Source organism: Eleutherodactylus coqui, chromosome 1 (genome assembly GCF_035609145.1).
Source record: "Eleutherodactylus coqui strain aEleCoq1 chromosome 1, aEleCoq1.hap1, whole genome shotgun sequence".
In the NCBI taxonomy this organism is placed as follows: Eukaryota; Metazoa; Chordata; class Amphibia; order Anura; family Eleutherodactylidae; genus Eleutherodactylus; species Eleutherodactylus coqui.
This window is the reverse complement of record NC_089837.1, coordinates 516,013,807-516,036,516: the sequence shown is the minus strand read 5'-3', so window position 1 is coordinate 516,036,516 and position 22,710 is coordinate 516,013,807. Positions and strand designations below refer to the sequence as shown.

Here is a 22,710-nt window from a genome sequence, read left to right as displayed (position 1 = left end):
GAAGGGGTTAAAAGAAAAATGTAAACCTAACGAAATGGAAGCAAACAGCTTTCTGTTTGATTTCCTTTCCTTTCTATGAAGCCATGAGACAAAAAATGAAAGGGATTATTTCAATACAAGTCTATGGGCTCATCTTCAGCTAACAAGCAGTGACAGCGCTGGGATGCTGCAGCTCCTTCATTCTAACAATCATTGGGGTTCTCAGCATTTAAAACTCGGGCAAGCACCCATTTTCACATGACCCTATGACATGTCAATAATTTTTAGAAAGAACACTTTTTTATGTGACATAAATGTGAAATGTGAAAATAAAATGAATTCGCAAAACTTTTCTTTCCTCTGTCTTACAATTAGGAGGATGGAAATTTATGTTTCACCAGTGATGAGTGTAAAAGCGGGTGTTGCTACAGTATATACATTTCCTGGATTGTTCCTGAATGTGTACCAAAACGAAACAAAAATGAATGCTTCGGTTCGGTGAGTACCTGTTACCGGCTGTTGTACTGGTTTCTCCTCCATACACCATATATTTTCTGACATGGATTTGATGCACTGAGGTGAACAACAAATTTATGCCCTTTCTACCCAACATTCTTGAAAAATGCACTACTGATGACAAATTGTAAAAATCTAAACACAGACCTAATGAGGAAGAGTCCCTCCTGCTTCTTCTGTCATCGTAGATATTCTCTTTATCTCCCTCAGCCTCTTTCTGAATGTTTTGCCTAAAAAGAAAGACACAGGGTGGCGCTATGCCCCAGAACAATGCCCAGGGAATGCTTTGTGGTCTACGTCCTAGCTGTGGCTAGCCCTCTGGCTTGGCATCTGTGGTACATGCCTGTAAACCAGCAAATGTCTTAAAGTAAAAGTGTGATCACTGCTGAGCGCTGGTGAGAGGAAGTACTGCACGTCATCACTGCCAGCCTGTAGACTGATGGGTGGCCAACAGGGTATCTGCTGTGCATCATAAGGACATTTTCTGCTTCTTTTTTGTTTTGTACATTCTTATTTTAACTACTGGACAATAGAGGCGGCCCCCCAAGTATCAGAAACACTGAAAATGTAGCGAAATGATTAATGGCCATATCCTTGGTGGTCGAAGGCAGAGTTGGGGATAATGGCTATATTCCTGGTGGTTTGGTGCAGTGAAGGGAACATTCCGGGTCCTCTGAGAGAAGGGGCTAATGGGTATAAAATCCTTGGTGGTCTAGAGCAGCAAAAGGCTTAATGGGCACAGCCATGGAGATCTTAGATAGCGATGGGTAAATGAGGCATGTGTTCATGGTTTAGGGCAAGGAAATATTATCTGTCTCAGGGCGAATACCTCAGTGATCCATCCCACCCACCCCAAAAAGCTACACCCTGGAATAAAAACAGAAAAATACAACTCGCAGCATGTTAAGCCATTTGCAGATGTCGGAGGAAATCACATGCAGGGATTATAAGAACTACAGGTTCTAGAATGGCATGTCTATTGTTATGTTCTATTAGAGGATATTACAGTGAGGTGGGTTTCAGAAAAGATTACTACAACTCCCAGCATGTCCAGTCTATTATTATTATGTGACATCTGTTACCATACAGTGCGGCATGGGGTCCCGCGGTCGGCGCGCGTCGCTCCGGCGTCGGCTCCAGCAGCCTGGAGCCCTGTGTCGAGGTCATCCCAGCAGCTTGGGTTGGCCAGTGGGCGGCGGCGTGGGCGTGCCCGCCCGTAGGGTGCCGCCCGCACTCCTCTGTGTTTCTTATACAGCAGTGGGTGGAGTTGCCTCCTCCCACTCTCCGCCCCTGGGCGGAACCTTGTGGTTAAAAGACTGGCAGTGAACTGAGCTCATGGCCAGTTATTGGTTCTGCATGCACCTAGCCAGTCTGTCTGCGGTTCTCCTCAGTCAGTCCCTAGTTGTCGGTCAGCTCCCTCTGGTCCCCTGTTACTCAGTCTGTTTTGGTTGGTTCTGTTTGCCTCTAATCTAGTCTGGCCCAGTCAGCACTAGTTGCTATCCAGCACCCTGCCAGTTTGCCTGTGAGTTCCATCTCCAGCCTTGTCAGTTTTGTTGGTCTGATTCATCTGCCTCCTCTGTCGGCACTCTGTTCCCCCCATTAGGTAGGTTCCTGCTTGTCAGTCGCCAGGTCCCTAGCCAGGGCAGGGACCGCCGTCCAGTTGTCCGCCTGGGGTTAGCCAGGGCCGAGGCAAGTAGGCAGGGACAGTGGGGGTGCGGGAGATCAGGGCACCCCAACTGGCGCTCGGGGGGCAGAGTGCCGTAACATAATAACTGGCCCTTAAAATACTGTTTTTCTTTTCATGGCGGCGATCAGCGCCCTCGCAAACCAGCTGCAAGACCTGGTGCCGGTGATCCGGGATTTGTCCGCTCGCATGGTGGCCCAGGAGCAGTGGGCATTGTCGCAGGAGCAGAATGCCGTTACCAGTCCCGAACCCAAGTGCCCTCTTCCCGAGGTGTTCTCTGGGGAGAGGAACAAGTTTTTTGTTTTTCAACAGGCGTGTCGCCTGTTTTTTCGGATGCGTCCCCGCTCTTTCGGCTCGGAGGTCCAGAGGGTCGGGCTCATAATGTCCCTGCTGCGGGGCTCTGCCCAGACTTGGGCCTTTTCCATTCCCGAGGGTTCCCCCTCCCTGCATTCGGTGGACTCCTTTTTTCAGGAACTTGGGGGCATCTTCGATGAACCGGACAGAGTGGGGTTGGCGGTTTCTCGCTTGCTGGCGCTGCATCAGGGGTCGCTTTGTGTGGAGGATTATTGCTCCAATTTCAGACGCTATGCGGGTGATACTGCATGGAACGATAGTGCCCTGAAAGACGTTTTTATGCAAGGTCTCTCAGACGCGGTCAAAGAACTGTTGATCTCCCATCCCGTTCCCGGGTCCTTAAAGGAGGCTATGGAGTTAGCAGTGAAGGCAGATAGGAGGCTCAGGGCTGGGAAGCAAGATAGACCGACCCATAGAGTCAGGGAGGTCATTTGTCCTGTTCCCTCCCCGTCCGTACCAGTCTCTGTTCCCGAACCTATGGAACTGGACCCGCTGGACCCCAAGGAGCGACGCCGGATTCGGTTATTACATAATCTCTGTCTCTACTGCGGGAAAGCTGGACATCGGGTGATAACTTGCCCCTGGAGGCCTCAGCGTCCACAGTCTGAATCGGCAGAAAGACTTCCAGTCCTAGGCGACTGCAGGGAGGGTCGCCTAGGACCTCAGGTACGTCCTAGACTTCTGATACCCTGCCAGGTTAGATTCCGGAACTTCTCCCGCCTAGGGCAGGCGTTTATTGATTCCGGAGCAGCTGCTAACCTGATAAGCATGCGTCTCGTTGAGCCCCTGAGGGCTGAATTTGTGGCGCTGAAGACGCCAATTCGTTTTGCTAGCATTGATGCTACTCCTCTTGCTTCGGGCTTGGTTCGATGGAGGACCCCAGTGTTACAACTCATGGTGGGGGGTCGCCATTCGGAAGGTCTATCATTCCTGGTGATGGAGAAAATGTCGGTAGACATGGTACTAGGGATGCCGTGGCTGGTGTTGCACAACCCCCAATTCGATTGGGCCACTGGGGAGCTAACCCAGTGGGGGCCGTCCTGCCATAGCCATCGCGCTCCCCCTCCCCCCTGCTCAGTCGAACAGAAGGGGTACCGGTCCTCTGGAAATCGCAAAAGGAGGGGTCGCACGGGGTGCCATAAGTCTTTGTCGAAACCTGTTGTCTCTTCGGTGATGCCCACCTCCGGTCCCCCACCGCCCACCCTGGTCTGTGATGAAGTTGAACACAAGGCCCAGGAGGTCCTGGATTCTTGCCGGGGTCCAGGAACCGTACAATATTTGGGGGCCCGGAAGAGTTTTTTGGAGTATGATAGCTCAGATGACAGTGATTGTAAAGTTAGAGATGCCTCAGATTTTGAAGGCAGCGTCATTGGTAGCGAGGATGGGTCAAAAGACAGTGGCGAATGGTTGGACATTGACTCGGAAGACGACCTGAAACATGACGATATGTCAACGGTTGGCCCTGAAGGAAATGGGGCAGCCACAGACTACCGAAGTCATGGACCTGAGGATCAGTCCATGGTGTCCGCTCAGGAGGGTCACATTCTCGGGTTGGTACAGCGTTTTCACAGCCTTTGCCTGGATAAGCCTGGTCGAGTTTCCGGGGGCCCGGAGGTCCCCCGTCAGAGGGGGGGTAATGTTACCATACAGTGCGGCATGGGGTCCCGCGGTCGGCTCCAGCAGCCTGGAGCCCTGTGTCGAGGTCATCCCAGCAGCTTGGGTTGGCCAGTGGGCGGCGGCGTGGGCGTGCCCGCCCGTAGGGTGCCGCCCGCACTCCTCTGTGTTTCTTATACAGCAGTGGGTGGAGTTGCCTCCTCCCACTCTCCGCCCCTGGGCGGAACCTTGTGGTTAAAAGACTGGCAGTGAACTGAGCTCATGGCCAGTTATTGGTTCTGCATGCACCTAGCCAGTCTGTCTGCGGTTCTCCTCAGTCAGTCCCTAGTTGTCGGTCAGCTCCCTCTGGTCCCCTGTTACTCAGTCTGTTTTGGTTGGTTCTGTTTGCCTCTAATCTAGTCTGGCCCAGTCAGCACTAGTTGCTATCCAGCACCCTGCCAGTTTGCCTGTGAGTTCCATCTCCAGCCTTGTCAGTTTTGTTGGTCTGATTCATCTGCCTCCTCTGTCGGCACTCTGTTCCCCCCATTAGGTAGGTTCCTGCTTGTCAGTCGCCAGGTCCCTAGCCAGGGCAGGGACCGCCGTCCAGTTGTCCGCCTGGGGTTAGCCAGGGCCGAGGCAAGTAGGCAGGGACAGTGGGGGTGCGGGAGATCAGGGCACCCCAACTGGCGCTCGGGGGGCAGAGTGCCGTAACAACATCAAAGTATATTACAAGGAAATGGGCATAATATGAGAGAACTATAATTGTCAGCATTTCCCGGCTCTCAGCTCTCACCCTACAGAAAACAATATAAACATAACGTCTGCATTTTCTTTCTTCCGTATAAAGCTCTGTGCCCGTTGTGTCACAAAATAGTGACTTCCTCACAGTTCCTTCAGGGTCCATCATGTGACACAGTGCATTGTGTACTGCTGCGTGGCCCCCGTGTAGATAATAAGCACACGGTAAACGCTTGTGTAAGAGAACCCTGACAGACAATATCCTCCAATGTACAATAACAGCCCCTCATACAATACTTAATAAGGGGGTCACACGGGGCAGAGACCTTCTGAACAACAACCCGCATGTAGATTTTCACTCTGCTCATTCTGACTTCAGATTCCACATTCCATTTTGCATTGCAAGGAATGAAAACCACAGGGAGTTTTCTGCAACAATTAGGCCTCTTTAACCCATGCGGTCAAAAAATGCTGCGTTCGAAATTGGGGCATTTTACCCAATTTTGAGCTGCATTTTTGAACGCATGTCATAGCATTTGTCACTGGTTTTTAACACACCCCATCATAGCAATGGGTGATGAGGTGCATTAAAATTGAAAATGCGCAAAAGATCGAAAACACAGCACTCGAAAATCACAGCATTAAACACTGTGTTCGAACACAGGTCTGTGAGAAACCATTGAAGTTAAAGCTAATCAATTAGCGTGGCATTTAAACGCCAAACTAATTGCTCTAAAAGGTGTCCGGTGTGAGAGCAGCCTTGGAGCATGGTGTGGATGTGAAAATCTGTGGCATTAATATTTTCCGCGAGTTCCTCCGCTGTGAGTGAATGGGGTCGGTAACATCACATCACTTACATTGTACGGCACATTGTTGCAGGATTTCGTCGTGCCATCTACAAGTCCGCTGTGTGTGACCCCTCATTGTATCATACCGCATCTGGGTGGTGCTGAATTGTAGTACAACTCACACGCCATATAGCTTCTAATATCACCTTTTGTGGACTAAATAACCGCCCATATAGCCTCTAATATCACCATTTGGGGACTACATAACCCCCATATAACTTCTAGTATCACCATATGGAGACTAAAAACCCCCCATATAGCCGCTAATATCACCATATGGGGACTAAAAAAGCTCCATATAGCTTATAATATCACCATATGTGGACTAAATAACCGCCCATATAGCCTCTAATATCACCATATGGGGACTACATAACCCCCATATAGCTTCTAGTATCACCATATGGAGACTAAAAACCCACCATATAGCCGCTAATATCGCCATATGGGGACTAAAAAAGCTCCATATAGCTTATAATATCACCATATGGAGACTAAATAACCCCCATATAGCTTTTAATATAAAAGTATGGAGGCTAAATAACCATGTTATAGCTTCCAATATCACTATATGGGGTCTAAATAACCTACATATAGCTTCTAATATCACCATTTGGGGACTAAAAAAAACCCATATAGCTTCTAATATCACCATATGGGAACTAATTAACCCTGCCATATAGCTTCTAATATCACCATATGGGGACTTAATAACCCCCCATATAGCCTCTAATAACACCATATGGGGACTAAATGACCTCCATGTAGCTACTAATATCACCGAATAGGGACTCAATAACCCTCCATTTAGTTTCTAATATTCCATATGGGGACTAAAAAACCCCGATTATAGCTTCCAATATCACTATATGGAGTCTAAAAAACCTCCATATAGCTTCTAATATCACCATATGGGGACTTAATAACCCGCTATATAGCCTCTAATAACACCATTAGGGGACTAAATAACCTTCACATAGCTTCTAATATCACCATATGGGGACTAAATAATCCCCAATATAGCTTCTAATATCACCATATGGAGACTAAATAACCCCCCATATAGCTTCTAATATCACCATATGAGGACTAAATAATCCCCCATATAGCTTCTAAAATCACTATATGGGAGCTAAATAACCTCCATGTAGCTTCCAATATCACCGCATGGAAACTAAATAACCCCCATATAGCTTCTAATATCATGATATGGGGACTAAATAACTCCCTATATAGCTTCTAATATCACCATATGGGGAATAAATAACCTCCCATGTAGCTTCCAATATCACCGCATGGAAACTAAATAACCCCCATATAGCTTCTAATATCACCATATGGGGACTAAATATCCCCCCATATAGCTTCTGATATCACCATATGGGGACTAAATAACCCCCATACAGCTTCCAATATCACCATATGGGGACTAAATAACCCCCCATATAGATTCTAATATCACCATATGGGGAATAAATAACCCCCCATATAGCTTCTAATAACACTATATGGGGACTAAATAACGTCCATGTAGCTACTAATATCACCGTATGGGGACTCAATAACCCCCATATAGCTTCCAATATCACTATATGGGGTCTAAATAACCTCCATAAAGCTTCTAATATCACCATATGGGGACTAAATAACCCCCAATATAGCTTCTAATATCACCATATGGGAACTAAGTAACCCCAATGTAGCTTCTAATATAACCATTTGGGGACTAAATAGCCCCCAATATAGCTTGTAATATTACCATATGGGAACTAAATAACCTCCATGTAGCTTCTAATATCACTGCATGGGAACTAAATAACCCCAATTAGCTTCTAATATCACGATATGGGGACTAAATAACCCCCCATATAGATTCCAATATCACCATAAGGGGAATAAATAACCCCCCATACAGCTTCTAATAACACTACATGGGGACTAAATAACATCCATGTAGCTACTAATATCACCGTATGGGGACTCAATAACCCCCATATAGCTTCCAATATCACTATATGGGGTCTAAATAACCTCCATAAAGCTTCTAATATCACAATATGGGGACTAAATAACCCCCAATATAGCTTCTAATATCACCATATGGGAACTAAGAAACCCCCATGTAGCTTCTAATATAACCATTTGGGGACTAAATAGCCCCCAATATAGCTTGTAATATCACCATATGGGAACTAAATAACCTCCATGTAGCTTCTAATATCACTGCATGGGAACTAAATAACCCCATTTAGCTTCTAATATCACGATATGGGGACTAAATAACCCCCATATAGCTTCTGATATCACCATATGGGGACTAAATAACCCCCCATATAGCTTCTAATAACACTATATGGGGACTAAATAACGTCCATGTAGCTACTAATATCACCGTATGGGGACTCAATAACCCCCATATAGCTTCCAATATCACTATATGGAGTCTAAATAACCTCCATATAGCTTCTAATATCACCATATGGGGACTAAATAACCCCCAATATAGCTTCTAATATCACCATATGGGAACTAAGAAACCCCCATGTAGGTTCTAATATAACCATATGGGGACTAAAAAAAAACCCATATAGCTTCCAATATCACCGCATGGAAACTAAATAACCCCCCATATAGCCTCTAATAACACCATTAGGGGACTAAATGACCTCCATGTAGCTACTAATATCACCGTATGGGGACTCAATAACCCCCCATTTAGCTTCTGATATCACCATATGGGGACTAAATATCCCCCCATAAAGCTTCTAATATCACCATATGGGGACTAAATAACCCCCCATATAGGTTCCAATACAACCATATGGGGACTAAATAACCCCCCAATTAGCTTCTAATATCACCATATGGGGACTAAATAACCCCCAATATTGCTTCTAATATCACCATATGGGGACTAAATAACCACCATATAGCTTCCAATATCACCATATGGGGACTAAATAACCCCCCATATAGCTTCAAATATCACCATAGGGAGACTTATTAACCCCCCATATAGCATCTAATATCACCATATGGGGACTAAATAACACCCCATATAGCTTCTAATATCACCATAGGGAGACTAAATAACCCCCCATATAGCTTCTGATATCACCATATGGGGACTAAATAACCCCCCATACAGCTTCCAATATCACCGTATCGGGACTAAATAACCCCCCATATAGCTTCTAATAACACTATATGACTAAATGACCTCCATGTAGCATCTAATACCACTGTATGGGGACTCAATAACCCTCCATTTAGTTTCTAATATTACCATATGGGGACTAAATAACCCCGATTATAGCTTCCAATATCACTATATGGAGTCTAAATAACCCCCCATATAGCTTCTAATATCACCGTATGGGGACTCAATAACCCTCCATTTAGTTTCTAATATCACCATATGGGGACTAAATAACCCCCATATAGCTTCCAAGATCACTGTATGGAGTCTAAATAACCCCCCATATAGCTTCTAATATCACCATATGGGGACTAAATAACCCCCAATATAGCTTCTAATATCACCATATGGGAACTAAATAACCTCCATGTAGCTTCTAATATCACCATATGGGGACTAAATAGCCCCCATATAGCTTCTAATATCACCTGATGGGCACTAAATATCCCCCCATATAGCTTCTGATATCACCATAAGGGGACTAAATAACCCCCCATATAGCTTCTAATAACACTATATGGGACTAAATAACGTCCATGTAGCTACTAATATCACCGTATGGGGACTCAATAACCCCCATATAGCTTCCAATATCACTATATGGGGTCTAAATTACCTTCATATAGCTTCTAATATCACCATATGGGAACTAAATCATCCCCAATATAGCTTCTAATATCACCATATGGGAACTAAGTAACCCCCATGTAGCTTCTAATATTACCATATGGGGACTAAAAAAACCCCCATATAGCTTCTAATATCACCATTTGGGGACTAAACAACCCCCAATATAGCTTCTAATATCACCATATGGGGACTAAATAACCTCCATGTAGCTTCCAATATCACTGCATGGGAGCTAAATAACCCCCATATAGCTTCTAATATCACAATATGGCGACTTAATAACCCCCATATAGCTTCTGATATCATCATATGGGGACTAAATAACCTCCACGTAGCTACTAATATCACCATATGGGGACTAAATAACCCCCCATATAGCTTTCAATATCACCATATGGAGACTAAATAACCCCCAATATTGCTTCTAACATCACCATAGGGAGACTGAATAACCCGCCATATAGCTTCTAATATCACCATATGGGGACTAAATAACCCCCCATATAGCTTCTAATATCACCATATGGGGACTAAATAACCCCCATATAGCTTCCAATATCACTGTATGGGGACTAAATAACTCCCATATAGCTTCTAATATCACCCTGTGGAGACTAAATAACCCCCCCCTATAGCTTCTAATATCACCATATGGGGACTAAATAACCCCCCATATAGCTTCCAATATCACTGTATGGGGACTAAAAAACCCCTATATAGCTTCTAAAATCACCATATGGAGACTATGTAACCCACATATAGCTTCTAATATTGCCATATGGGGACTAAATACCACCCCCATATAGCTTCTAATATCACCATATGGAGACTATGTAACCCACATATAGCTTCTAGTATCGCCATATGGGGACTAAATAACCCCCCATATAGTGCTCTTAAAAACATGAAATTTACGACTTCTAAATTTCCTTCCTTAATTACTTCTACACACAGGATAATATGCTTCCTACTCTCTCAGCTCCTTAGGACCATGCACCAATGCAGCACCACCATCTCTCATCAGAGTACTGCACCTGATTCTTATTTTTTTAAATGTAGAAATGTGAATATAAACTCCATTCACCTCCCTGACCCCGTCCAGCCGCAGCCACAGATAGAGGAGGAACAGATAGTGGGAAAGCATTACTCCATAACATACATAGGCATTTCTCCTTCAATTTCATTAATTTGTAAATATACACTGAATGGCCACTTTGTTAGAGACCCCATCTAGTAACACATTAGACCTCTTTGGCCTTGAGAACCACAATAATCTGTTGAAGCATTGAGTCCTCCAGGGGATGATTAGTTCTGCAGGAATAATAACCCATGTGGACAGGAGACCTTGAAGTTTCAAAAAATTTGATGCAGCTGCTGAAACACTCGCTCTGGTCCCGTCCCAGGTTTCCGATACAGCTCCATATAAAGGTGCTGACTAGAGATGAGCGAGCACCAAAATGCTCGGGTGCTCGTTACTCGAGCCGAATTTTCCGCGATGCTCGAGGGTTCGTTTCGAGTAACGAACCCCATTGAAGTCAATGGGCGACCCGAGCATTTTTGTATATCGCCGATGCTCGCTAAGGTTTTCATTTGTGAAAATCGGGGCAATTCAAGAAAGTGATGGGAACGACACAGCAACGGATAGGGCAGGCGAGGGGCTACATGTTGGGCTGCATCTCAAGTTCATAGGTCCCACTATTAAGCCACAATAGCAGCAAGAGTGCCCCCCCCAACAACTTTTACATCTGAAAAGCCCTCATTAGCAATGCATAGCTTAGCTAAGCACCACACTACCTCCAACAAAGCACAATCACTGCCTGCATGACACTCCGCTGCCACTTCTCCTGGGTTACATGCTGCCCAACCCCCCCCCCCCCCCCCTGCACGACCCAGTGTCCACAGCGCACACCAAACTGTCCCTGCCTAGCCTTCAGCTGCCCTTATGCCACGCCACCCTCATGTCTATTTATAAGTGCGTCTGCCACAGGAAAAGCAGGCACACACTGCAGAGGGTTGGCACGGCTAGGCAGCGACCCTCTTTAAAAGTGGCGGGGCGATAGCCCACAATGCTGTACAGAAGCAATGAGAAATCCAATCCTGTGCCACCTCCATCTGGAGCTGCACACGTGGGCATAGCAATGGGGAACCTATGTGCCACACACTATTCATTCTGTCAAGGTGTCTGCATGCCCCAGTCAGACCGCGTTTTTTTATAAATAGTCACAGGCAGGTACAACTCCGCAATGGGAATTCCGTGTGCACCCACAGCATGGGTGGCTCCCTGGAACCCACTGGCGGTACATAAAAATATCCCATTGCATTGCCCAACACAGCTGAGGTAGTAATGTCGTGCTTAATGCAGGTAGGCTTCGGCCCACACTGCATGCCCCAGTCAGACTGGGGTTCTTTAGAAGTGGAAACAGATGCATTTACAACTCCCTGTGGACCCACAGCATGGGTGGGTGCAGGAAGCCACCGGCGGTACATAAATATATCCCATTGCATTGCCCAACACAGCTGAGGTAGTAATGTCGTGCTTAATGCAGGTGGGCTTCGGCCCAAACTGCATGCCCCAGTCAGACTGGGGTTCTTTAGAAGTGGACACAGATGCATTTACAACTCCCTGTGGACCCACAGCATGGGTGGCTCCCTGGAACCCACCGGCGGTACATAAAAATATCCCATTGCATTGCCCAACACAGCGGATGTAACGTCAGCTGTAATGCAGGTGGCTAAAAATTAATTTGATTACACTGTAGGCGAGGGCCCACAAAAATTGCTGTATCAACAGTACTAATGTACATCAGAAAAATTGGCCATGGCCAACCAAGAGGGCAGGTGAAACCCATTAATCGCTTTGGTTAATGTGGCTTAATTGGTAACTAGGCCAGGAGGCAGCCCAGTTAAAATAAAAATTGGTGGAGGTGAAAGTTTCAACGCTTTAATGAGCATTGAAACGTATAAAAATTGTTTAGAAAAATTATATGACTGAGCCTTGTGGGCCTAAGAAAAATTGCCCGTTCGGCGTGATTATGTGAGGTTTCAGGAGGAGGAGCAGGAGGAGGAGGAGGAATATTATACACAGATTGATGAAGCGAAAAGGTCCCCGTTTTTGATGGGGATACAGAACGATGCTTCCATCCGCGGGTGCAGCCTACGTATTGCTTAGGTATCGCTGCTGTCCGCTGGTGGAGAAGAGAAGTCTGGGGAAATCCAGGCTTTGTTCATCTTGATGAGTGTAAGCCTGTCGGCACTGTCGGTTGACAGGCGGGTACGCTTATCTGTGATGATTCCCCCAGCTGCACTAAACACCCTCTCTGACAAGACGCTAGCCGCAGGACAAGCAAGCACCTCCAGGGCATACAGCGCGAGTTCAGGCCACGTGTCCAGCTTCGACACCCAGTAGTTGTAGTGGGCAGAGGCGTCACGGAGGACGGTCATGCGATCGGCTACGTACTCCCTCACCATCCTTTTACAGTTCTCCCGCCGACTCAGCCGTGACTGGGGAGCGGTGACACAGTCTTGCTGGGGAGCCATAAAGCTGTCAAAGGCCTTGGATAGTGTTCCCCTGCCTGTGCTGTACATGCTGCCTGATCTCCGCGCCTCCCCTGCTACCTGGCCCTCGGAACTGCGCCTTCGGCCACTAGCGCTGTCGTATGGGAATTTTACCATCAGTTTGTCCGCCAGGATCCTGTGGTATAGCAACACTCTCGAACCCCTTTCCTCTTCGGGTATGACAGTGGAAAGGTTCTCCTTATACCGTGGGTCGAGCAGTGTGTACACCCAGTAATCCGTAATGGCCAGAATGCGTGTAATGCGAGGGTCACGAGAAAGGCATCCTAACATGAAGTCAGCCATGTGTGCCAGGGTACCTGTACGCAACACATGGCTGTCCTCACTAGGAAGATCACTTTCAGGATCCTCCTCCTCCTCCTCAGGCCATAAACGCTGAAAGGAAGACAGGCCAGCAGCATGTGTACCCTCATCAGTGGGCCAAGCTGTGTCTTCCCCCTCCTCCTCATCTTCCTCCTCCTCCTCCTCCTCCTCACCGCGCTGAGATATAGAGAGGAGGGTGCTCTGACTATCCAGCGACATACTGTCTTCCCCCGGCTCTGTTTCCGAGTGCAAAGCGTCTGCCTTTATGGTTTGCAGGGAACTTCTCAAGAGGCATAGCAGAGGAATAGTGACGCTAATGATTGCAGCATCGCCGCTCACCACCTGGGTAGACTCCTCAAAGTTTCGAAGGACCTGGCAGATGTCTGCCAACCAGGCCCACTCTTCTGAAAATAATTGAGGAGGCTGACTCCCACTGCGCCGCCCATGTTGGAGTTGGTATTCCACTATAGCTCTACGCTGCTCATAGAGCCTGGCCAACATGTGGAGCGTAGAGTTCCACCGTGTGGGCACGTCGCACAGCAGTCGGTGCACTGGCAGATTAAACCGATGTTGCAGGGTGCGCAGGGTGGCAGCGTCCGCGTGGGACTTGCGGAAATGTGCGCAGAGCTGGCGCACCTTTCCGAGCAGGTCTGACAAGAGTGGGTAGCTTTTCAGAAAGCGCTGAACCACCAAATTAAAGACGTGGGCCAGGCATGGCACATGCGTGAGGCTGCCGAGCTGCAGAGCCGCCACCAGGTTACGGCCGTTGTCACACACGACCATGCCCGGTTGGAGGCTCAGCGGCGCAAGCCAGCGGTCGGTCTGCTCTGTCAGACCCTGCAGCAGTTCGTGGGCCATGGGCCTCTTATCTCCTAAGCTGAGTAGTTTCAGCACGGCCTGCTGACGCTTGCCCATCGCTGTGCTGCCACGACACGCGACACCGACTGCTGGCGACGTGCTGCTGCTGCTGACACATCTTGATTGCGAGACAGAGGTTGCGTTGGAGGAGGAGGAGGAGGGTGCTTTAGTGGAGGAAGCATACACCGCCGCAGATACCAGCACCGAGCTGTGGCCCGCAATTCTGGGGGTGGGTAGGACGTGAGCGGTCCCAGGCTCTGACTCTGTCCCAGCCTCCACTAAATTCACCCAATGTGCCGTCAGGGAGATATAGTGACCCTGCCCGCCTGTGCTTGTCCACGTGTCCGTTGTTAAGTGGACCTTGGCAGTAACCGCGTTGGTGAGGGCGCGTACAATGTTGCGGGAGACGTGGTCGTGCAGGGCTGGGACGGCACATCGGGAAAAGTAGTGGCGACTGGGAACTGAGTAGCGCGGAGCCGCCGCCGCCGCCATCATACTTTTGAAGGACTCCGTTTGCACAACCCTATACGGCAGCATCTCCAGGCTGATAAATTTGGCTATGTGCACGTTTAACGCTTGAGCGTGCGGGTGCGTGGCGGCGTACTTGCGCTTGCGCTCCAACACTTGCGCTAGCGACCGCTGGACGCTGTGCTGACAGACATTGCTGGATGGGGCCGAGGACAGCGGAGGTGAGGGTGTGGGTGCAGGCCAGGAGACGGTAGTGCCTGTGTCCTCAGAGCAGGGTTGTATCTCAGTGGCAGGTTGGGTCACAGGGGGAGAGGCAGCGGTGCAAACCGGAGGTGGTGAACGGCCTTCGTCCCACCTTGTGGGGTGCTTGGCCATCATATGTCTGCGCATGCTGGTGGTGGTGAGGCTGTTGGTGGTGGCTCCCCGGCTGATCTTGGCGCGACAAAGGTTGCACACCACTGTTCGTCGGTCGTCTGCACTCTCAGTGAAAAACTGCCAGACCTTTGAGCACCTCGGCCTCTGCAGTGTGGCATGGCAGGGCGAGGGGGCGCTTTGGGAAACAGTTGGTGGATTATTTGGTCTGGCCCTGCCTCTACCCCTGGCCACCGCACTGCCTCTTGCAACCTGCCCTGCTGCTGCCCTTGCCTCCCCCTCTGAAGAGCTGTCCTCAGTAGGCGTAGCAAACCAGGTGGGGTCAGTCACCTCATTGTCCTGCTGCTCTTCCTCAGAATCCTCGGTGCGCTCCTCCCTCGGACTTAATGCCCTTACTACTACCTCACTGATAGACAACTGTGTCTCATCGTCATCGGCCGCCTCACCCACTGAAAGGTCTTGAGACAGTTGCCGGAAGTCCCCAGCCTCATCCCCCGGACCCCGGGAACTTTGCAGTGGTTGGGCATCAGTCACGATAAACTCCTCTGGTGGGAGAGGAACCACTGCTGCCCAATCTGAGCAGGGGCCCGAGAACAGTTCCTGGGAGTCTGCCCGCTCCTCAGAATGTCTCATTTTCATGGAGTGAGGAGGCTGGGAGGAAGGAGGAGCAGCAGCCAGAGGATTCTGAGTTGCAGCAGTGGACGGCGCAGAACTCTGGGTGGACGATAGGTTGCTGGAAGCACTTTCTGCCATCCACGACAGGACCAGCTCACACTGCTCATTTTCTAATAAAGGTCTACCGCGTGGACCCATTAAATGTGCTATGAATGTGGGGACGCCAGAAACGTGCCTCTCTCCTAATCCCGCAGCAGTCGGCTGCGATACACTTGGATCAGGAGCTCGGCCTGTGCCCACACCTGGACTAGGGCCTCCGCGTCCTCGGCCGCGCCCACGTCCTCTAGGCCTACCCCTACCCCTCAGCATGCTGTATTACCAGGAATGCAGAAACACAACACTGTAATTAAATGTACCGCTTATTGGCCTGTGGTTGGAGGCTGAGTTCGCTTACGAAACGCCAGGAAATAATTTGCCGCAAGCTTGCTGTAACACTTAGCTGGCTGCTTATTTATCTGTAGAACTACTACCCCCAGCACACACGGACCCAGAACACTGAGCACAGTGACAGGCAGGCCAAATAGATTTTTTTTCAAGATTTTTTTCCAAAGGACCACTGCGTATATTCAATCTATAATATATGTCTTCTGTCCCTGCCTACACAATTCTGTCCCTGGACTGTGTGACGGAACTGCAGTGTTGCACTGTTATTAACTGCAACAGACCGGTGATTTCAGAGCCAGGAAATAATTTGGCGCAAGGCTGCTGTAACACTTAGCTGGCTGAGTATTTATTTGGAGAACTACTACCCCCAGCACACACGGACCCAGAACACTGAGCAGAGTGACAGGCAGGCCAAATAGATTTTTTCCAAATATTTTTTTCAAAAGGACCACTGCGTATATTCAATCTATAATATATGTCTTCTGGCCCTGCCTACAAAATTCTCTCCCTGGAGTATTACTGCAGGGTGCAATGCTCTGCACGGCCGATATACCCCCCCCAAAAAAAAATGTGCAACACTGCTAAAAGCAGCCTCCACAGTACTGCACACGGTTAGATGTGGCCCTAAGAAGGACCGTTGGGGTTCTTGAAGCCTACAATCACTCCTCACACTCTCCCTGCCTAACCACCACTTCTGTCCCTGGACTATTACTGCAGGGCGCAATGCTCTGCACGGCCGATATACCAAAAAAAAAAAAAGTGCAACACTGCTAAAAGCAGCCTCCACAGTACTGCACACAGTTAGATGTGGCCCTAAGAAGCACCGCTGGGGTTCTTGAAGCCTACACTAACTCCTAACACTCTCCCTACAGCAGCTCCAACACAATACCACTGTCCCTCAGCTATCTCACAACGCATCTGAGGCGAGCCGCGGGAGGGGCCGATTTTTATACTCGGGTGACACCTGATCTCTCCAGCCACTCACTGCAGGGGGGTGGTATAGGGCTTGAACGTTGCAGGGGGAAGTTGTAATGCCTTCCCTGTCTTTCAATTGGCCAGAAAAGCGCGCTAACGTCTCAGAGAGGAAAGTGAAAGTAACCCGAACATCGCGTGGTACTCGTTACGAGTAACGAGCATCTCGAACACGCTAATACTCGAACGAGTATCAAGCTCGGACGAGTACGTTCGCTCATCTCTAGTGCTGACATCACATAAAGACCTGCTAGTTGCAAGCATAAAAAAGTGCCAGCGTGTCACTAATGGGTTAAGGTAGGGATTTATATACCTTGGGGAAAAAAATTGGGTGCTGTGTTCATATAGCTCTTACCCATGTATGTTGGTGGTGTTTGTTTTCCAATAGAACTTTTATAGGAAAAAAGTGCCATAAAAGCAGCTGAGATGGAGACAAGCCTTCTGTGAGAAGGAGGTGTAAGTCTGCGCTCAGACGAACGTTTGAGAGTTGTATCTGGGAATCTAAGAGACACGTCCATATGCTGTCTGAGTGGCGGGGTAGTGGACATTATATATCCTACTCTCACCCATGACACGGATCAGAATAGCACATAGTCAACATGAAATAACGCTCATGTGAAGAACTCCATTGGCAATGGGTCCGGCTGCTGCAAGATTCCGGGGCAGCACACTGATGGGAAAAACGAGCGTCCGAATTGTCCCTAATAGTCTTTCCTTCCTCATGTCAAGTAACAATTGTGGCCAAACTGAATAGTTAGAATTCACAGAACCTTGGTTTTCTCTCTTTTACATTTAGGACTATGGAGATTTATGTTATTTAGGAAATCAATGTGAGAGCAGGTGCTGCCTGAAGAAAGGCTTTGCGTTCTTTGCTAAGACAGGTAGATGTGCACGAAGAGCAGCAGAAGACAAGGCCTGTAGTAATGTGAGTATCTGTATGCAGCTGCTGTTTGGTTTCTTCCTCCGGCCATGTTCACGTTTGAGAAAGAGTTGCACACAAGATTCTCAGGCGCAACTCAAAGCACAAATATACCCTATCCATGTGTTGTAGGATTGTATGGGACACGACTAGAGATGAGCGAGCATACTCGTCCGAGCTTGATGCTCGTTCGAGTATTAGGGTGCTCGAGATGCTCCTTACTCGATACGAGCACCACGCGGTACTTGTCTCGATTAAACGAGTACTGACCATTGAATTCAATGGAGCCGGCAATACACACGGCTCCATTAAAAGCAATGGGCTGCCTGCGAGCACGGGATGAATTTTTGGGAAGGGCGTAAAAATATAAGCCCTTACCTGAAAATCATCCTAAAATGTGTAAAAAAAAAATAAAAATGTATACTCACCTTTCCGCTGCAGCCGGAGTTCAGCCGCGTCTGGCCGGCAGTTCTCCTGAACTGCTTTCTGTAGTATTCAGCAGGGGGGATTTAAAATCCCCACCTGCTGAATGAGCTGCCTCTGATTGTCATTCAGCTGAGAGCTGCCCCTGATTGGTCCCTGCACTAAGCCAATCAGAGGCAGCACTCACTCACCCATTCATGAATTCATGAATGGGTGTGAGTGAGAGCTGCCTCTGATTGGTCCTGATTGGCTCTGATTTTAAATCCCCACCTGCTGAATACTACAGAAAGCAATTCAGGAGAACTGCCGGCCAGACGCGGTTGAACTCCGTCTGCCGGGACCGGGTGAGTATACATTTTTTTTTACACATTTTAGGATGATTTTCAGGTAAGTGCTTATATTTTTAAGCCCTTCCCGAAAATTCATCCCGCGCTCGCCGGCAGCCCATTGCTTTCAATGGAGCCGGCTGTATTGCCGGCTCCATTGAATTCAATGGGCTAACATTGTTCTTCTCTGCACAGCTGTTACAGCTGTGGCAGAGGAGAACGATCTTTATGCTGACAGTGCGGGGGGGGGGGGTCTGACTCTTGCCACTATTGTGGCTTAATAGTGAGACCTCGGAGCCTGAAATGCAGCCCTGCATGTTGCTCCTCGCCTGCCCTATCCATTTCTGTGTTTTTTACATGACTTTGGTGATTTGCTAAGATTTTCACAAATGAAAACCTTAGCGGAGCACCAGTCATATACAAAAATGCTCGAGTCGCCCATTGACTTCAATGGGGTTCGTTACTCGAAACGAACTCTCGAGCATCACTGAAAGTTCGACTCGAGCAACGAGCACTCGAGCATTTTGGTGCTCGCTCATCTCTAGACACGACAGATTACATGTCCAATTTTCATGCAAAAATAGAACATAGTGATTTTTCAGACTCAGACCATTGGTTAAACTGAAAACCGCTCATTTGAATGAACATATTCAAATAAATAGGTTCATTTTCCATCTGAGTGTCGAGGTAAGTGGTTGGTGACAAAGGTTCCAGGATACAAAGCGAACATTAGAGTACAAAAATATCTTAACTTTTATTGTAACAGATAGCGATGGAAGGAAATGGGTTATGTAGGTGCAGATGAGAAAAATCAGAGTTCACAGGCTGCCCCTTCTCTCTCTGCTTTACCTTGTCCATCAGAGTGTTCCTTTGTGGCCTCCTGAGCTGCTCTCTATGCTGTCTCTTACCTCCTCACGCAGATCCCTTAAGCTTGCTGCACATACACAGCCTCCCCTGCACTCTGGTCATAGAACACAGGACCCAGAACAAGAAATAACATCTTACGAGACTCAGGGGCGTACCTAAAGGCTCAGGGGCCTGGGTGCAAAAGTTCGACTCACATGGGAATACTGACCATGAGAATATGGCTTCACAGATATGCGAAACCTTTAGAGGAGCTGTCACTTCTCATCACATGTCTGCTTTACTAAATATATTACAACTCTATACGGAGCTGTTCCTCTGTTATGCACCTTGAAGGTGTATGAATAAATACCTTGTGTTCCATCTCTACAAGCTGCGTGACCAAAAACTACATTGAAAAGCTGCTATAAGGGCTTATTCACACAGATGATTTTTACATTCACATGCTGTCCGATTTTGAAACTGATAAATTTGGACAAAACATAGACCAATTAGGGCGCATTCACAAAGGCATATTTTCTATCTGTACAATATGATTGATTTGCAATGATATATTCAGATATTCACATCTAATATGTACTAAAATCAAAAGGCAGCATATCCAATATCCACCAGTACTCAGGCCCATTCAAACACAATGATTATCGCTCAAAAATCGCTCAAAGCCATCTTTTGAGCAATAATCGTTGTGTCTAACTTACATAGTGCAGTTTTCATTATGCCGTCGCTCATCGTTGTCTACTATTGTTTCAGCTGTATCCCGCTCCCTGATGACATGCTGAGTATGAAGAACATTGCTGTTCAGCTGAGTTCTCCATACCCCGCATGGAGCGCTCAGCTGTATAACAGCCGTGCGCTCTGTGCAGAAAACAGCTGGATGCACAAGTCAAGCGTGGCCACCTCACCTGTCTTCTGCATCCTCCGCTGGGAGCGCTCGGCTGTACCACAGCCGGGCGCTCCCAGCGGGAAACAGCTGGATCCAGAGAACAAGCGTCACCCACTTGTCCTCTGCATCCTCCGTTGGGAAGAGCAAGACGATCGCGATCACCTTGCACTTAAATGACACAACGATTATCGCTCAAAAGTTGCTCAAAAGATAATTGTTGTGCGTAAAAGGGCCTTTACGGACCAAAATCACCTATTAAAGTGAAGGGGATTGAGTAGATAGCAAATACAAAATTACGTATTCACTGCAGAAAAAAATGACCTCAATTGGCCTTCTTGTAGGGTTTTTTTTGGACAGGTGAAAAACACACAGTCTACATGTAAAAATTGTGTAGGTGCTTCAAAAACACATGCAACACGGACATGAAGAGATCTATTTTTTTCCGAACATAATCACCCTTTCAAAACAATGGGTGTGTTTAAATTGATGTCATTTAAAACTCTGATTGAAGTCATGGAATCATAGCATGATAGAGTTGGAAGGGACCTCGGGGTCATCTGGTCCACCCCATGCTCAGTGCAAGATTTACTTAATCATCCCAGACAGATGTCTGTCCAGCCTTTGATTGATCACTTCAATTGAAGGAGAACTCCCCACCTCCCGTGGTAACCTGTTCTACTCATTGATCACCCTCACTTCTAGTCTTTCCTTGTGCAGATGAGAATAAGGCTTATCCCTCTGCACTGCGACAGCCCTTCAGATATTTGTAGACAGCTATGAAGTCTCCTCTCAGCCTTCTTTTTTGCAAGCTAAACATTCCCAGATCCTTTAAAAGTATCTAATAGGGTATGATTTGCAGACTGCTCACCATCTTGGTAACCTTTCTCATGGCGTGTGGGTATATTCTGTTTTGTTCACGTAGCCGCTGACTTTAAAGTTTTAAATTACATCAATTTTGCCATATTCAGTTTTTTTCACCAGCAAGGAAAATGGACTGAAATCAGATGACACACGTGCATTAAAGACACAAGAACTGATGTACAATTCACCTAAACTCTGAGGCTAACTTCACATGGGCAAGTACGATATAGGGCCGTGAATTCTGCCCAATATCATGTTCCCCACCATGTGAAAAATCGCAAGGCAGATAGGGTTAATGAAAACACTTATGACTCCTAACTACATCATCTATTTTTTTATCAGATGAATTCTCATTTGAGTGAGCACTGCCCGTGTGAGGATGGGCTTAAATGTGCTTACAGTGCGCCTGGCACATGGAAAGGATTCTGCAAGAAGCCAGGCTCAGCAAACAAATGAATCTAAGAGCTGAGAAAGTATCCGCCAGTATCTACACGGATCTACAAGAGGTTGTCAGTCTTATGGAAATAAAGCTTCTACAACTTCCTGATGTGTTTTGTCTTTCTTCACTATTTTCAAGATCTCTGATTGCTGTCAGTAAATGAAAGCATTGATATTCAGAGGCTGAGAAGCCGTCACCTTGTCTGGCTCACACAGCAGCAGTTTGTTACAATGTAGCAGCCAGGAGTCTAGAACAGAAGTAATAGGAGGATTGCTGATGTGTGGAGCTCATAGAGAATTACTTATGCAGACAGACTAGTTCTCACATCCGTGTGCTCTGCGTGTTAGCAACCGACTTCATACTTACATTACACTGACCTGTTACAGTCAATGTGATTCTGCAGACAGATAGAATTTATTATGCTGTTCTTCTTTTCTACAAGGCTACACAGATGTAAATTATTGGCTGGGTAGACATGTGCTGCTATTAGATCTGCAGGAAATAAGAATAGCACAATACCTTCTACTTTTCTTGGGCATCCCAACACAGCAGACATATACATAGGGGGGGAGCAAGATTTATTAAGGGTGGGGAATACAAGAAATAAAAACTTAAGGATCAGAGAAATAGTTTTCTCCATAGAGAGGTCCTTCTTACACAGAAGGTATGTTGTGTGCTCCATGTGCCGAAGATCTTAGCCGGTGCTGTTGCACCTTCTGCCTTTTATGTTGCTGTGGCTGCGGTATAGCAAGCCTCATGTCTTCTGGACAGAGACCTTCACTTTTGTATGTAGTTAAAACAGGGCCTTTCAGCCACCTAGCTATGGTGGCTTTGGCCACTTTCTCC

General features: G+C 47.4%; 1 protein-coding gene across 2 annotated transcripts in view; it reads left to right on the top strand.

The window, feature by feature from the left end:
* Positions 1–21,968, top strand: part of LOC136614669 (keratin-associated protein 10-2-like) — a 44,330-nt gene extending 22,362 nt beyond the window's left edge. Inside the window, exons 4-6 of one of the 2 annotated variants that reach the window (XM_066594127.1) lie at positions 355–477; positions 17,943–18,071; positions 21,768–21,968. In XM_066594127.1, coding sequence (XP_066450224.1) covers positions 355–477; positions 17,943–18,071; positions 21,768–21,881 — 366 coding nt within the window. In that variant the 3' untranslated portion in view covers positions 21,882–21,968. The remainder of the gene's footprint in view (positions 1–354; positions 478–17,942; positions 18,072–21,767) is intronic. The other variant, XM_066594128.1, reaches the window with a different exon arrangement.
* Positions 21,969–22,710: the final 742 nt, after the last annotated feature.